Source organism: Lactuca virosa, chromosome 3 (genome assembly GCF_052849685.1).
Source record: "Lactuca virosa cultivar CGN04683 chromosome 3, Lactuca_virosa_CGN04683_v6, whole genome shotgun sequence".
Lineage (NCBI taxonomy): Eukaryota > Viridiplantae > Streptophyta > Magnoliopsida > Asterales > Asteraceae > Lactuca > Lactuca virosa.
Window position 1 is genome coordinate 336,395,692 of NC_136428.1, and position 17,565 is coordinate 336,413,256.

Sequence of the window (17,565 nt, forward strand, 5' to 3'; positions counted from 1 at the left end):
GCCGAACGACACAACCCCGATCCTTCATATAGACGCTGCCACCTTCCAAGCAGCGGTAACAGCTACCGTGACAGCTGTCCTTACACACCTCAACACTAGTAACAAAAGCAAGGCTGTAAAAGGTGTTGACAGTTCAAATTGTTGTAACCACCCGGGAAATCAACGAATGATAACTGTTGCGAACACCCAAAGCCACAACTCAGAGTTTAAGAAACGAAAGCGTCAAGCCCAAAAGGAACGCAAGCGATTTCAAAGGCTTGCCAGGCAACAGCAACCGGTGGCGACCCCTGCCACCTCAGCACCGATCAAACGATATGAGGGAACACTCCCGAAGTGTTACAAGTGTGACTATCATCATAATGGAGCTTGCCGGGTATTGCAATGCATCAATTGCAACAAAATGGGGCACATTGCTCATTTCTGTAGAACCACCTCCACCACCGGAGCCAGCCAAGTTTGCTATAGTTGTGGTGAGGCAGGACACTATTATAGGAATTGTCCAAAAGGGAAGATCAACGAAAGCAACTGTGGCCACATAACTCTGACACGACACTTCACTTCCACCACCGATGCTGGGGCAAGCCCGATTTGTCATTTATGCGGTGAGATTGGACATCTCAAGAAGAATTGTGCAATAACAAAGAACTCTGGCGCAGACGGGAAGATTCTAAGGATCACTGCCGCAGGAGAGACTACTCCGGACCCATGTTGAAATGCTAGGACGTTTCATTATAATAGACTTATAAACTGTTAAACACTAGTGCAACTAGAGTCTTACCTTTTGCGAGATTCCGTCAGTCAAGGGGCTCTCGTGCTGCGTATACTTGCTTTTTGTAGTATACCTTGTTCGCAGCCGTATTTTAGTTGTAAATTAAAGTACTGAAACTCTGTTAAAAGTTGCACTGTCATGTTTAGTTTGTAACACCTTTATGAACTAAGTCTAATGCCTCTTATTCCGAGTAGTCCGACATTTTCATATAACTTGAGCAAATTCGACCCTCACAATACCAGTTTCATGCGTAAATTCTTTTCTCCGAAATCGCCTTTCTAGCGAAGCCGTCATTCCAAAACTCCGAGGTACTCATGCAGAGAGTACCTTATGTTTCGTATCCTTCCCGAAGACACCTCAGCAAACCTCCCCGGAGTACCACTCGTACAGTACGTCAAGTTCAACCCGAAGACCCATACAGTTGATCTATCGCTGGAGAAGGTATACGCAAGGGTGGTATATAATCAAGGTTCTACAGGCTTAGGATTGATGATTCCGCTTTAACTTCTTTTCCTTGTTTGGATGTGAGCTTAAAGAAGAATCATTTATTCGACTGCCTTTTCAGTCTTAATTATATACGACTCGTATACACGAAGCTGTGATTGATAAACCAAATATGACTTCTGATATGAACTTTAGGACAGAGACTGCCCAAGACTACCAGTGATCGTACTGCCATGCGGATAAACTTAGAATCCAATCAAATGCCTTCTCGATGATCTAGAAAATAGATTCAGTTAGAGCAGAAAACTCCCAGGATTACCTCCGCGACGTCAAGTCGAATTTAGGATCGACTTAGTTCCAGGGGCTACCCCAGTAGCCAAATCGCCCTATCGTCTAGCACCTGCATAGATGCAGGAACTGTCCGATCAACTTAACGAACTGCTCAGAAAGGGCTTTATAAGACCAAGCTTCTCACCCTGGGGAACTCAGGTCTTGTTCGTCAAGAAGAAAGACGGATCATTTCGTATGTGCATCGACTACAGGGAGCTCAACAAGCTAACCATCAAAAATCAGTACCCTTTGCCTAGCATAGACGAATTATTTGATCATCTGAAAAAGGGCGATCTTCTTTTCAAAAGTCGATCCAAGATCCGGGCATCACCAGCTACGAGTATTAAGGGAGGATGTTCCGAAGACAACCTTCTGAACTTGTTATGGGCACTACGAATTCGTAGTGATGCCGTTCGGATTAACAAACACTCCCGCAGTATTCATAGATTTAATGAATAAGGTGTGTCGTCCTTACTTGGATTAGTTCATCATCGTCTTCATCAATGACATACTTATCTACCCTCGTAGTAAGGAGGATCATAGTCAACATCGTCAGAAGGTCTTGGAAACATTTCGATCAGAGGAGCTCTACGCGAAATTCTCTTAAATGCGAGTTTGGATTCGAAGGGTCAAATTCTTGTGTCACATTGTTAGTGAAGAGGGAATTCAAGAAGACACTTCCAAAAATCCAGGCCGTTGAGAATGGTCAGATCCGAAGACACCTACGAAAATTCGTAAATTCCTAGGTCTCGCAGACTACTATAGTAGGTTCCTTCAGAACTTCACACGATTCGCGAAGCCCCTTACAACTTTGACCCAAAAGGGCGTGGCCTTTGACTGGGAAGAGAAGCAGGAGAGAGCGTTCCAAACGCTAAAACGAGCCTTGTGCACCGCACCAATACTATCCCATCCAAAAGGAATAGAAGACTTTGTAGTCTATTGCGATGCGTCCAAATCCAGGGTTCAGTTACATTTGGATGCAACGAAGTAAGGTCATTACCTCAGCCTCCCATCAGTTGGAAACGCTCAAATCTAGCTATGAAATTCACGATTCTAGAGTTAGAGGGCATCATTAGAGAGGATCCTTCAGATTAGTGGACGATTGAAAGCCACTAGTGACCGACAGAAAAGCTACTCAGATAAACGAAGGAAACCGTTGGAATTCCAGGTGGGAGACCGTGTTCTATTGAAGGTCTCAGCCTGGAAGGGCTTAATACGCTTCGGAAAGCGTGTAAAGCTAAATCCGAGATACATAGGGCCTTTCGAGATTCTCGCTAGAATCGGCCCTGTAGCTTACAAACTTAACCTACCACGCGAACTCAGTAACGTACATTCTACTTCCACGTCTCGAACTTGAAAAAGTGTCTGTCCGACGAGACTCTTGTAATCCCACTCGACGAGATCGAGATCAACGAGAGCCTCAACTTCGTGGAAGAACCTGTACAGATCATGGACCGAGAGGTCAAGCAAACAAAGCAAAGCCGAATCCCGATAGTGAAGGTTCGCTGGAACGCCAAGCGAGGACCTGAATTCACTTGGGAGCGAGAGGATCAGATGAAACTGAAATATCCTCATCTTTTTGCTTAGTTATTTGTAACTACTTAATTGCGTAAACTCTAATTTCGGGACGAAATTCTCTCTAACGGGGGGATGATGTGACAATCCGGAATTTTTATCTTATACACTTTTTCAAATCAATCAAGGTCAGACTCGGTTTTGTTATTTTCTAGCACTGTTTGGAGTCAATTAGAGTGTTTAAAACCTAGTATAATCACGGTATGAGTCGTGGGATGAGTATTGTGGGTGTAACACCTTGCAATTGAGCCAAACACACCAACACAAGGTGTGTGCGGCCGCACACCCGAGTGTGCGGCCACACACCCATCCCAACCGCACACTCCCACCTATATATTCAACACTTAGTCATTTTGAACACTTTTTCCACTTCTTCAAAGCTAGAACTCTTTTTCTCTCAAGTATCATCCAAAGTTTCACTTCAATCTTCAATCAAGTGAGTGATTCCTTCTTTGTTTAGCTAATACATGACCTTAACTAGCCTTTTCCCTTGATTTGATCCATGAAAACACCTATTTGGTGTTAGAAATCCAAGAACACCAAGAACACACACTACTTTCGGGGCTTTTAACTATACTTTTAAGCCTCTAAATCGGGTATACACTTGCAATAGCTTGTTATAAGCTAAAGACCCTTGAATTTATACATGAAAAACGCCATTTCATATGATCTTCAAATGTGTACGGCCACACACACCAAGTGTAGCCGCACACACCAAGTGTAGCCGCACACACCAAGTGTAGCCGCACACACCCTTTTAAGGGTCTAATATGGCAACAAACTTCCATTCCGGCTAGCCAATGGTCAAAACACCTTCCCTAGAACATTCCTAAGGATTGGAAACATGTTTTGGCACACTTCATAGTGAGTGTGCGGACGCACACACACCCTGGCCGCACACCCTGGCCGCACACACTCAAATATTGTGCATTTTGTCCATACACTCCCTTGTATAGCCATATACCCCTTATATACAACCATAGGTGTTGGTAACACTTAATTCTAAGTGTTTTTATGTCCCTAAGGCGTGTCCCTATCACTTTTGGGTGGTTATATACATTGAATGTATTCATATATGTGTAATTATATGTTAAATAGGATTCGTTTGTGCTCAAGACTCCAATTGACACCCAACAATCCTTTATCGATCTTTCATTCGAGTTACTCACTACAGGTGAGTTCATACCCCTTAATCAACCTTTTAAATGATTTTAAATGCTTTTATGGGGGGGGGGAATACAAGTTGAACTATTATAGTTATTATATCAATCATATGTGATTAATAACCACCAAACAAGTGGATTTCTTACTTTTCAAACTGTGTTATCAAACAAACTACTTCAACTGTTTTACAAACTCTTTTACATGTCAAATACTTTTATTAAACTCTTTTCAACTTATATTCTGTTAAATGTGTATCTATATAGATATACTTATATAAGTAGGATTGAAAGGACTTAGGACTGATAGCTCACCCTACTTCCTGTTCCTTGTTTGGTTGTGGACTTAGGGTATCGGTTGTTTGTCCGAAGGTCGTTTGAATCCTAGTTATATATTATGTATATGTATATAGATATAAAAGTTCCTGCTTTCTATTCAATACCTTTGGTTAGCAAAGGTATACAAACCTGTTCATACATACAAACAATATTACTAGTAAACTATAATAGGTGTAGTTTAGGAAATTACAATACTATTACTAGAACAGTGAAACATACAATGAGTCAGTTCATACATGAGTCAATACATAGTATTATGAGAAACAAACATAACATACAGATAGAGAATACTATTATGAGAAACAAACATAACATACAGATAGAGAATACTATTATGAGAAACAAACATAACATATAGTGATGAGAAACAAACATAACATATAGTGATGAGAAACAAACATAACATATAGTGATGAGAAACAAACATAACAGATAGTGATGAGAAACAAACATAACATACAGATAGAGAATACTATAACGAGAAACAAACGATAACATACAGAGAGAACATACATACATACTAGACAGAGAGAGAACATACAATACAGCTAGTACATACAATACATATACAAGAACATTACTACAGTTATGTGAGCCACGTAACGGGGCATGGCATCACCTGTCATGGCTCATTTTGTATCCAGAATCTCCTTAAATGGAGAGCGTTGAGTTTGTGTATAGATCTATAATGGATTGACTATCCTACACCTTGCTGCTCGCTACAGTGGGACTTGCAAGTCTACGGGTGCCAAACGTCATTCCTTCCGACGTCTTACATCGTCGTGTTTCTAGTCGGTAGTATGGTACAGGCCGATCACATGGTACTTTAAATAACAAATTGGTTTAAGGTAGTTAGTACAGCAGTAGTTACTTAATACAACACTACAGTACTATTTTATTTCCCCATTTCATTCACTTTCTGATCTTCACACAATGAACGGTAATGTAGAAACTATATTTTTGGTTAATGATAGTCAGATTTGGGAAAATACATACTCTTACAAGAGACACACACACAAACACTTGATGCCTTGGTAGAAGGCTACTTTTAGTAGAAAAACATAGGGTTTTCTAGGAGAGTTCAAACAATTTACAAACCTTTACAAACTTACAAATCACATACTTACAAACACTTCCTTACAAACAATGACACTAAAATACTTATGATCTCACCAGATTTAAAGCTGATAAACTCTTTCAAATAACTTGTATTCTCAGGTCACCAGTAGACAGGTACCGATGCCAGGTTTTGAGAAGATGGAGCTCGTTCAAGACTCATCTTTTATTTTGATTCATATTTTTGGTGTCTATTAAACTTGACAGAACACACTTGTATTAAATTATATTATTAATGCAATGGATGATGTTGTTGCTTGTTTACTACTTTGCATTGTTGTGATACTGTACATGACGTCCTCCACCCCCGAACGATTCCGCCTTTCCGGTTTTGGGGTGTGACAGATGGTGTCCACTTCAACAGCCGAGGCAGAGTATGTCGTTGCATCAACATGCTGCTCTCAGGTTATCTGGATTCAACACCAACTGCTGGATTATGGTTTGAACTTTCTTGACACCTCCATATTTTGTGATAATGATGCTGCGATTCAAATCGCCAAAAATCCCGTTATGCATTCCAAAACCAAGCACATCGATATCAAAATTCATTTTATCCGAGACTGTTATGAGCGTCGACTCATTCGTTAGGAGCAGGTCCACACTGATAATAATGTGGCGAACCTGTTTACCAATCCGTTCAGTAAAGCTCGATTCGATGTGCTTGTGGGCTTTCTTAAAATGATTCGTTTTGAAGACTAAATTTTTTCGTTTAAATTTGCGCATTTTATTTTCTTTTCTTCTCTCCTATGCACAAATTTAGGGGGAGAAATCAAAAAATATATATATAAACAAAAATCCAAAATATATGTTATTATGGTTTTTCGTTTGTAGGTGTTATTTGGGAAGTGATATCAAGATTGAGTGATAACAGGTAGTTTAAACAAGTGTAAGGCACTGAAACTGATCTGTCTAGACTCTGTGTTCAATGTGCTGGTAGGCACGAAGGGTTCCAAAGGACTAGACTTACATTGACAAACGAAAGGACTTGACAGTATGGACTTAGGTAGTTTTATTTGGACTGATCATACGATGCTTGGATAGATTGAGCAGTGAGATAAATATGGGAACCTGCGAGATACATTAAATTCATATGTATCTAGAATTGTGGCTTGACATTTCCTCGATGTACGGATCTATTTCCTTAATTCTGGTACTGATAGAACGATTGGGGGGTTCTGATAAAGTAGGTATGTCGAAAATTGTTTTCTTGCTTTCTATCTGTCAGTCATATGTTGCTTCATCTGCGTGATTGGAAGAGATCCGACCTGGAATGCAACATATGCAACTCTATCTCTATGTATCTTCTTATCTATTCAATTCTTTCTATCTGTTAGTCATATGTTGTCTCCTCTGCGTGATTGGAATAGATCTGACCTGGAACACAACATATTCAACATTCTACCTCTCAACCCCTCTATCTGTGTTAGTCACATGTTGTCCCCTCTGTGTGATTGGAAGAGATCTGACCTGGGGCACAACATATGCATTTCTAAATCTGACTTCTTTCTTAATAATTGTCTACTCATCTAAAGTAAGGAGTTCTTTGGAAGTTCTTGATTACCGGGGTATATCGGGAAGTGGGAAACACGTTCTACTGCATCTAAAATTGAACCACTTAATAGGTTGTCTGTAAATCTCGCTGCTGAATTTAAGTGGACAATAATATCCTTGGTCGTCGTCGGCTAAATGTCTATTTAGGAATATAGGTACAATGTCTTGTCATTTATTTTATGTCCAAATTGTCAAAAATCTTTCGTGTTTAAGTGGACCACAATACCGGCGACTGAGCAGATCTATTCATGAAGGTGAAGGTACTGAAAAACAAGTTAAGGCTGTGTCAAAACTTATGATCCCAAAATATTAAAAATTTTAAATTTTGAAGAGTAGTTAGTGTTATTTTATTTTTATTTTTATTTTATTTCCAAAAAAAAGATTCAAAAAAAAAGAAAAAAGAAAAAGGAGTAGAAAACGTTCTAGGGGCTGCCATTGTCATATCTTGGTGTTCTAGAGAGAGAAACAAAGAGAGACCGCGTGTGTGTGAATCTTGTGTATTGGATCATATTGAATATCATTGTGTACATTGAAGATTCATCTTGTTGTTGTTGTTGTTCTTCTCCATTACATCTTGCATCATCCACTTGATTGGGATTTCGCACCATTAAGTGGATCAGATTGATATATCAAAGCGATTTAGGGACTTACAAGTGGTATCAGAGCTTGGATTGTATCAATTAATTTGGCAAGATATTGAACGTTTTTAGACTTTTTCTTGAAGGTTTTGGCGTTTTTGATTTGTTTGTTGAAGAAATATTGGATGTTTGTTCTTCATAAATTTGAGTTTTTGATTGAGTTTGGAGCTAAAAAGTGAAAAAACGTGTTTTTTGGTCATAACTAGCGAGACTCAGGCGGCGGTTCTCGGTCTCGGATTAGGGTTTCCGAGGAGTTCTTGGCCGAAAGCGGTGCTTGCGGTCAGAAGGTAGACTGCAGTGGCGCGTCTTCGAGTTTGCGGTCTGCGAGAGTTCTCGGTGGAGCGTGGCTTCAGACGTTTTTGATGCACGTGTTCGGTCCTGTTTTCGGCCTCGGTTTTCAGTTTCATTTTCGGTCAGCAGAGTTCTCGGTGCAAGACTTCTCGGTCAGCCTGAGAAGCCTCGCGATTTCGGCCTAAAAATAATTTTTTCAAATTTTCAAGCCACGTTTTCGATCTAAAGTTTTGATTTTCAATTTTTTACTTTCAAATTTAAATTTAGACTTTCATTTTTTACTTTTGACTTTCAAAGTTGACTTTTGACTCTCAAGTTTAATCTTTGACTTTTAACTTTAACTTTCAAGTGTTATCGTTTGACCTTCAAATTTGACATTCAATTTTGACTTTTAGATTTGACTTTTTAAGTTTGATTTTTTAAGTTTGACTTTTCAGTTTGACTTTCAAGTTCGACTTTTTAAGTTTGACTTTTTTAGTTTGACTTTTCGGTTTGGCTTTCAAGTTTGACCTTTTAAGTTTGACTTTTTAAGTTTGACTTTTCAGTTTGACTTTTTAAGTTTGACTTTTCAAGTTTGACTTTCGAGGTTTCAAGTCAAAGGGTATTTTTGGTAAACAATGAGTTCCTCAATCACCATGGTCAATGAAGTTTCATGTTCTCAGTCTTGTGAAGCAAAAATTAAACTTTATCGTGATCAACATGATTTGCTAAAAAGGGAAATTGAGGACCTTAAATATGAAGGATATACACTTAGAAAGGCCCAAAAACCCTTAAAAGAAGAACTAGAGGCCAAAACCAAGGACTTCCGAAAACTTCAAGAAGAATATAGCAATAAATGTGAAAATTATAACTATGCTAAAAAGGAAATTGCCAAATTAATTGCCGAACTTGATGCATTGAAAGATAAATATAAAGATGCTGAATTCAACTTTAAGAAATTTGACGTGTCAAGTGAGGTAGTTGCATCCATGATATAAAAACAATTAAAGTTTAAAGATAATCAAAATAAAGGTCCAGGGTATCATAGTATTCCACCTACCTTCAATGACAACAATACCCCAACCTTTGAGATCAATGAGGATGAGATACATGCTCAATATGGCCCGCCCCCTGTACCGCTTCAATTAAAACTGAACAATTTAGGCCAACTAAGAATATTGAGATGAAGGATACTAATGATTCTACTTCATGTGCAGGTAAAGCAGTGGAAGATGAGAACAAGGAGAACATAATTAATTCCAGTTCTGTTGATTCTGTTGACTGTCAAACCAATGTCTCCTTGAACTCTGAATCTGTTGCTTCTAATTCAGTTACTTCTAATAAATCTGTTGTGACATCCCCAATTTCACGGCCAGAAAAGACCGATTTGTTTATGCTTTGTTTTAAAATCAGAGTAATTTTTTTAAAGAAAACAGTTGCGGAATTTGTTCCCAAACAAAATATGATAAAACTTTATCAAAACATTTCTCAAAGAGAATGTACTTTTCATTAATAATAAAACCTCGAGATGTCATGTTCCGATACAGACCAAAAAGCATAAACAGTACAATTAAACCTTACAGCAGTTATTTACAACTACTGGTCTATAATCCAAAATCTCTCGTCAAGTCCACCAACTTATACTCTTGTGCCATTACCTGTAATACAAAGAAAACTGAGTGGGTCAGGCTTGGGGACCTGGTGAGCATATAGGGGTTTCAACCCACAATGTTGTATCATATATATATTAGAACTCACAAACATATACAATTTCACAATACACAAGCAACACTTATCCCACCCCGTCGATCCTTACAATGAAACGATCCATACTCTCGTATCACAATTTACCTCTTTACCCAATCCATACTCACGGATCTAAAACTAACCTCTCTACCAAATCCATACTCACGGATCTAAAACTAACCTCTCTACCAAATCCATACTCCCGGATCTAAAACTAACCTCTCTACCAAATCCATACTCACGGATCTAAAACTAACCTCTCTACCAAATCCATACTCCCGGATCTAAAACTAACATCTCTACCAAATCCATACTCACGGATCTAAAACTAACCTCTCTACCAAATCCATACTCCCGGATCTAAAACTAACCTCTCTACCAAATCCATACTCCCGGATCTAAAACTAATCTCTCTACCAAATCCATACTCCCGGATCTAAAACTAACCTCTCTACCAAATCCATACTCCCGGATCTGGTATATACGATCCATACTCCCTGATCTAAATTAACCTCTTGATCTGATCCATACTCCCGGATCAATAATTGTGCTCAATCCATACTCCCGGAATAGAGACAATTAACTATACCTAAATCTTGATCTGATCCATACTCCTGGATCAATAACTAACCTCTCTACCAAATCCATACTCCCAGATCTGGTATATCCGATCCATACTCCCGGATCTAAATTAACCTCTTGATCTGATCCATACTCCCGGATCAATAATTGTGCCCAATCCATACTCCCGGAATAGAGACAATTAACTACACCTTAATCCGTAGCTACCAAAGTTCTTCTCTAACAGGTGTTAGGTCCATAACTATCGATGTTTACTCATACCATCTTTCATCTCTCATCGTTCATCTACCCATGTTCTACCCAACATATTTTTAGATATAAAATACACATACAGTTTAACTTATTTAAAAACTATATAGAATATCTGTCACACCCCCAAACCAGACGGCGGAAACGTCCGGGGGTGGAGGACTTCAATTGTAGTATCACAACACATGCATCATAGTAATCAAAGTACAAACAACCATTGTATTTAAAAGGTATAAGTATTTACATGTGTTCAATCATTGTATATTGAACCAAAATATAGTTATACAAAAGAAGATATGACTCAACATAGATCCATCTTCTCAAAAAGCTCGGGGAGTACCTATGTATTATTTCCCTGAGAATACAAGTAATTTGAAAAGAGACTATCAACATAAAGTTGAGTGAGTGCATAAGTGTTTATGTTTAAAGAATGTCTCTGTATCTTGTATATGTAAATTGTTCTAGAAAATCCTATATTTTCTGTTGTGTATGAAAAGTAGTTTTATTCCCATAAAACCGCTCTCTTTGTATTAATGTTTTGTATTTGTATTCCTTTATGAAAACTTGTATCTGAGAGTGTGCCTGGCTCCACCAGCTGTTTTTGAAAACTGTATTGAACCATTGTATTTTGCATTCTATAAACTGGTACTTTGAAGGTGTACTTTCGTTTAGTTGTTTATACACTAACGTATTGTTAATATCTTTTTAATGAGTTATTATAACCATACTATGAGGGATGGCCTCAAACAAACGCTTTGTGGGCGTTTAAACTAGTGATAACAATTGCCACTCATCGGCGTGTATGCCTGACTGTAGCTAGCAGCCTGAGTGTGGGGTTGTCAATCCCGATATAGATCTACACACAACTTGTTTCGATCCCCGGCTGGAGATTCTAGTTATAATGTCAGGACTTTTCCTATGTTGTCTAAAATGAATTAAACAACCTGAATTGAATGTCTCATAAAAAGCATATAAACGTTACATGTATATTAGTTATGAATTCATAACTTCTTCATCTGACGTCCGTTTTTGTCTGTCTTTTTACCGTTGTACTACTATTGACGAGATCTTCAATTCTCGTTTAGGTTGTGTCGGCTAAAAATCACTCGATCTTTATTTCGAGTTTTTAGCTGTATACTGCTATACTGAAACTTAGAAAAATCGTAACTTCCTCATACGAAGTCAGATTTTTCCGTTCTTTTTATGAAAGTTCTCGGTTTAACATAAAATACATCTTTCATTTAGATTGTTAAGGCTAAAAAGTGTTTTATTGAAAATTCAGTTTTTACACTGATCAGTGTTTTGCCGGTTTTGTCGCGGATTTTCGATTGTTCATAACTTCTTCGTTATAACTCGGATTTTAGTGTTCTTTATGTTTTTGGAAACCTTGTTACAATCTCTATCACTTGGTTCATCCCAACCGAGATTGTTTAATAATTTATTTTTGAGGGTCAATTATGTAAATATACACAATATGCTAAAATTTCTCTTTATTATTTAAAAAGAAATACAAATTGACCTACATTATTACATAGGTTTGAAATAACGATTTGTTACATTATCCCCCCATTAGAGAGAATTTCGTCCTGAAATTAGTATTTCAGATAGACTAGGGAAAAAGATGTGGATATTTCTGTTTCATTTGATCCTCTCGTTCCCAAGTGAATTCAGGTCCCCGTTTTGCATTCCAGCGAACCTTCACTATCGGGATACGGCTTTGTTTGGTTTTCTTAACTTCCCTGTCTAGAATCTCTACCGGTTCTTCCACGAAGTTGAGGCTCTCGTTTAACTCGATTTCCTCGAGTGGGATCACAAGAGTCTCGTCGGATAGACACTTTTTCAAGTTCGAAACGTGGAAGGTAGGATGAATGTTATTTAGTTCTTGGGGTAGTCGAAGTTTGTAAGCTACAGGACCAATTCTAGCTAGAATTTCGAAGGGTCCTATGTACCTTGGATTCAATTTATCACGCTTTCCAAAGCGTATCATGCCCTTCCAGGGTGAGACCTTTAACAAGACGCGGTCACCAACCTGGAATTCCAAGGGTTTTCTCCGTTTGTTAGCGTAGCTTTTCTGTCTATCTCTGGAAGCTTTAAGTCGCTCCTGAATTTGTACGATTTTGTCGGTGGTTTCTCAAATAATTTCTGGACCAGTGAGAGCACTGTTAGGAGTTTGACCTCTAGCTAGTTGCGTGTCACCCACTTCAGCCCAACACAGAGGGGATCTGCACTTGCGGCCATAGAGGGCTTCGAATGGAGCAACCTTTATGCTAGTGTGATAACTATTGTTATAAGAGAATTCAACAAGGGGAAAATGAATATCCCATGCTTTTCCAAAGTCTATCACGCAAGCTCGCAACATGTCTTCTAGTGTTTGAATCGTCCTCTCACTTTGTCCGTCGGTTTGTGGATGGTAGGCTGTACTCATGTCCAGCCTAGTTCCCAAAGAGTTTTGTAAAGACTGCCAGAAACGAGAGGTGAATCTACTATCTCGGTCCGAAATAATAGATATTGGTACACCATGCAGTCTAACAATATCCCTGAGGTAAGTTCTGGTTAGTTTCTACATCTTGTCGGTTTCTTTTATTGGCAAGAAGTGTGCAGATTTGGTTAATCTGTCAATGATTACCCAAATAGTATCATAACCACCCGAAGTCTTGGGTAATTTGGTTTTGAAATCCATTGTAATCCGCTCCCACTTCCATTCAGGGATTTTAGGTTGTTGTAATAAACCTGAAGGTTTCTGGTACTCTACCTTGACTTTGGCACAAGTAAGGCACTTGCCCACAAAGGTAGCGATTTCGGCCTTCATGTTAGGCCACCAGCATAGTTTCTTAAGGTCCAGATACATCTTGTTTGAACCTGGATGAATGGAGTATCGGGTTTTGTGTGCTTCATTCATAACCACATCTCTGTAACCACCGAACTTTGGTGTCCAGATCCAGTTCATGAAATAATAGACTCCATCATCCCTGACTTCGAAGTTCTTATCCATTCCTCTCAGAGTTTCACCTGCCACGTTTTCGGGTTTCAAGGCTTCAAGTTGAGCTTCTTTGATCAGTGTGGGCAGATGTGAATGGATTGTCATGGTCAACGACTTTACTCGGCGACCCGAGTATTCTTTTCTGCTAAGAGCGTCAGCTACTACGTTTGCTTTACCAGGGTGATAAAGAATTTTACATTCGTAGTCGTTCAGAAGCTCCACTCATCGTCGTTGTCTCATGTTCAGCTCTTTCTGATTGAAGATGTGCTGGAGACTTTTATGGTCCGTGAATATTGTGCATTTCGTGCCAAATAAGTAATGTCTCCACATCTTCAGAGCAAATACCAACGCTCCTAGTTCAAGGTCGTGTGTTGTATAGTTGACTTCATGCGTCTTAAGTTCTCTTGAGGCGTAGGAGATAACCTTTCCTCGTTGCATAAGTACACACCCAAGCCCTTGATTTGAAGCATCACAGTACACTACAAAGTCCTCTGTCCCTTCAGGTAGAGACAAGATCGGTGCACTGCACAAGGCTTGTTTGAGCGTTTGGAATGCTGCTTCTTGCTTCTCTTCCCAACTAAAAGTTACACCCTTTTGCGTCAGGGTGGTAAGTGGTTTAGCGATTCGGGAGAAATTTTGGATGAATCTGCGATAGTAGCCAGCAAGACCTAAGAATTGACAGATTTCTGTAGGTGTTTTGGGTGCTGGCCAATTTTCAATTGCTTTGATTTTGGAAGGGTCCACGTGTATTCCTTCTGAACTGACCACGTGACCTAGGAATTCAACCTTCCTAATCCAAAACTCGCACTTTGAAAACTTCGCGTAAAGTTTTCTGTCCTAAGGGTTTGTAATATTTGACGAAGATGTAGGCCATGTTCTTCTCTGCTTCTTGAGTAGATAAGGATGTCGCCGATGAAGACTATGACAAATTTGTCCAGGAATGGACGACACACTCTGTTCATTAGATCCATGAACACAGCAGGTGCATTCGTCAATCTGAATGGCATCACTATAAACTCGTAATGACGATAACCAGTTCTAAACGCGGTCTTGGGAATGTCTTCCTCCAAAATCCGTAACTGGTGATACCCGGATCTTAAGTCTATTTTCGAGAAGTAGTTTGCACCTTGAAATTGGTCGAACAGATCGTCAATGCGAGGTAAAGGATATCGGTTTTTGATGGTGAGTTTATTCAGCTCGCGATAGTCTATGCACATGCGGAATGATCCATCCTCCTTCTTTATGAACAAAACCGGTGCTCCCCATGGTGAGAAGCTTGGTCTTATGAAACCTTTACTAAGGAGTTCGTTAAGTTGGCTAGATAATTCTTGCATTTCAGAAGGTGCAAGACGATAGGGGGATTTGGCTATAGGGGTAGCTCCAGGGATTAAGTCGATTCGAAATTCGACTTGTCGTTCGGGAGGTACTCCTGGAAGATCATCGAGAAAGTTGCAAACCTCTGGAATGCTTGCAATATCTTTCACTTCTTGATTTTTGTCTACGACGTGGGCTAAGAAAGCACAGTACTCTTTGCGAAGGTACTTCTGTGCCTTGATGCAAGAAATGATCTGAAGGTTCGTTCCGGGTTTGTCGCCATAGATAATAAGAGTTTCATTAGTTGGCAAGTTCAAACGAATAGCTCTTTCATAACATAGGATGTCGGCATGGTTGGGGCACAACCAATCCATACCTATTATGATTTCAATGTTGCGTTTTGAGCATTCTAACACTTCCTAAGTGTACATGCAACCCTAATAAACATTGGATCTATGTTTGTCTAAAATACATGCAAAATTTGTTTTCCAAGGTTTATAACTTATCTAGCATGGCATGGGGAACTTTTAAACATAAAAGAACTAGATGAATTACATACCTTTGTTTGTGAATTGATTCCTTAGGAGTTTGAGAGCCAAGCACCAATAATGTGAATGCCTCAAATGGAAATCACAAATCACTACAAACTTGGAAAACTTATGAGAGAGTATATCTATGCTCTAGAAATCGGCCACCTTTCTTCACACACACTAGGGTGTCATTTCATGCATCACAAGCTTGTTTATATAGTGCACATGATTAGGGTAAACCCTAATAACGCATGTCTTTTCCTTTCCAAGGATCCATGGGTTAAGAGCTCCATGGATCATCCATGGACTCACATATAAGCTTAGCCCATTACCATAATGAGTGTTAGCCCACACTATATAAATATAATAGCCCATGTTTAATTAGTCACCATTTGATCACTAAATTAATTCATAATTAATTTAAGACGAATACTAATTAAATAATACAATTTCATATTAATATATTATAACTTATAATATATTAATAAGCCGCAAATATACTCTTCTCATAATGTTATCCATATAAATAGTTCGGGTGAAGTGCAACCCAAATGGACCATGCCGGGTCGGGTCAAGTATATACCAAATAAGTTATGGACTTAGACACCTTATCCAACAGTCAAAACTTTTGATAGAGACTGACATAAGGTCTATTGGGAAAGACAAGTCATTCAAGGTAAGGATAGATCCTATGTATATATCGTTGGTGGATTCAGACTTCCCGTTAGCCATTTCTACTGTGAAAGTTTCAGTTAGCGGTTGGGAGTTTTGATTTAGTAGATGTTTAAAATTATGGCTCACGAAGCTCCTCTCAGCACCACAATCAAATAGACTGCATGCATAAGTATTGTTGAGAAGGAACGTACTCGTGACCACAGCAGGGTCTGCCACCGCTTCTTCATGACCCAGTGCTAAAATCCTCCCAACTCCACCGACATTTCCAGCTTTTGGGCAATCTTTCATGAAGTGCCCCACATCACCGCATTGGTAGCATGCTTGGCCTACTCCAGCAGAAGGTGCTTGGTTAAGTAGTTGGGGTTGTATTCTACAGAATCGGGCAGTATGCCCTTTCCTGTTGCAGTTACGGCACTGTATGTCTCGGCAATTTCCGTTGTGATGAAAATTGCACTTGTTGCATTTAGGGAGGATACCAACATAGGGCTTAGCTGGTGCAAGGTTATTAGGGACAGCAGCAGGTATAGCAGCGGGTATGTTAGCAGGTACAGTAGTAGCATGGACTGCCACTACTTGTTGCTTCTTTGCAGGTTCCAGAGGAGCTTTGCCCTTCCTCTTGTTCCAAACCTTCTTCTTGTTGTTGTTGTTGTTCTCCTTGGGTTGTTCTGGAGCAGAAACCACAGAGTTTTGACGGGCTCCGTGGTCGATAAGAGATTGTGCCAGCTCTTTGGCACTGTCAAAAGTAATAGGCTTTGAAGCTAAAACACTTGACTGAATTTGGGGCGACATACCCCAAATATATCTCTCAATCTTCTTGCTCTCCATAGGAACCATATATCCGGACAAAGAATTGCCAGATCACAGAACCTACTGGTATAGGTTGATATGTCAGTACCAACCATTGTAAGAGCCTATAGTTCTTGCTCCAGTTTCTGTATCTCCCCTCGCGGACAGTATTCTCGCATTAACATGACTTTTAGGCTCTCCCAGCTGATGGAGTTAGCCACTACTAGAGTAAGTGACTTAATGTGGCCATTCCACCACGTTAGAGCCCTATCAGAAAAAGTACAGGCAGCAAATTTAACTTTGCTACCCTCAGGACAGGAGCAAATTTCGAAAATTGCTTCGGTCTTTTCTATCCATTGTCTTAGTGCCATAACTCCCCCAGTCTCGTTAAAGGTCCTGGGTTTGGCATTAGAAAAATCCTTATAAGTGCATTCTCACGAATGCCCATGACTTTCGCCATGGTTGGAAGGATGTGCACCGACTCCCGACCCACTAACACCAGGAGTATGGA

At 39.5% G+C, this 17,565-nt stretch overlaps 1 protein-coding gene across 1 annotated transcript in view; it reads left to right on the top strand.

Moving 5' to 3' along the window:
• The first annotated feature begins 359 nt into the window (after positions 1 to 359).
• The window catches only part of LOC145164795 (GDSL esterase/lipase EXL3-like), a 135,215-nt gene continuing 118,009 nt past the window's right edge, over positions 360 to 17,565 (top strand). The window contains exon 1 of the mRNA XM_079083474.1: positions 360 to 470. Coding sequence (XP_078939600.1) covers positions 360 to 470 — 111 coding nt within the window. The remainder of the gene's footprint in view (positions 471 to 17,565) is intronic.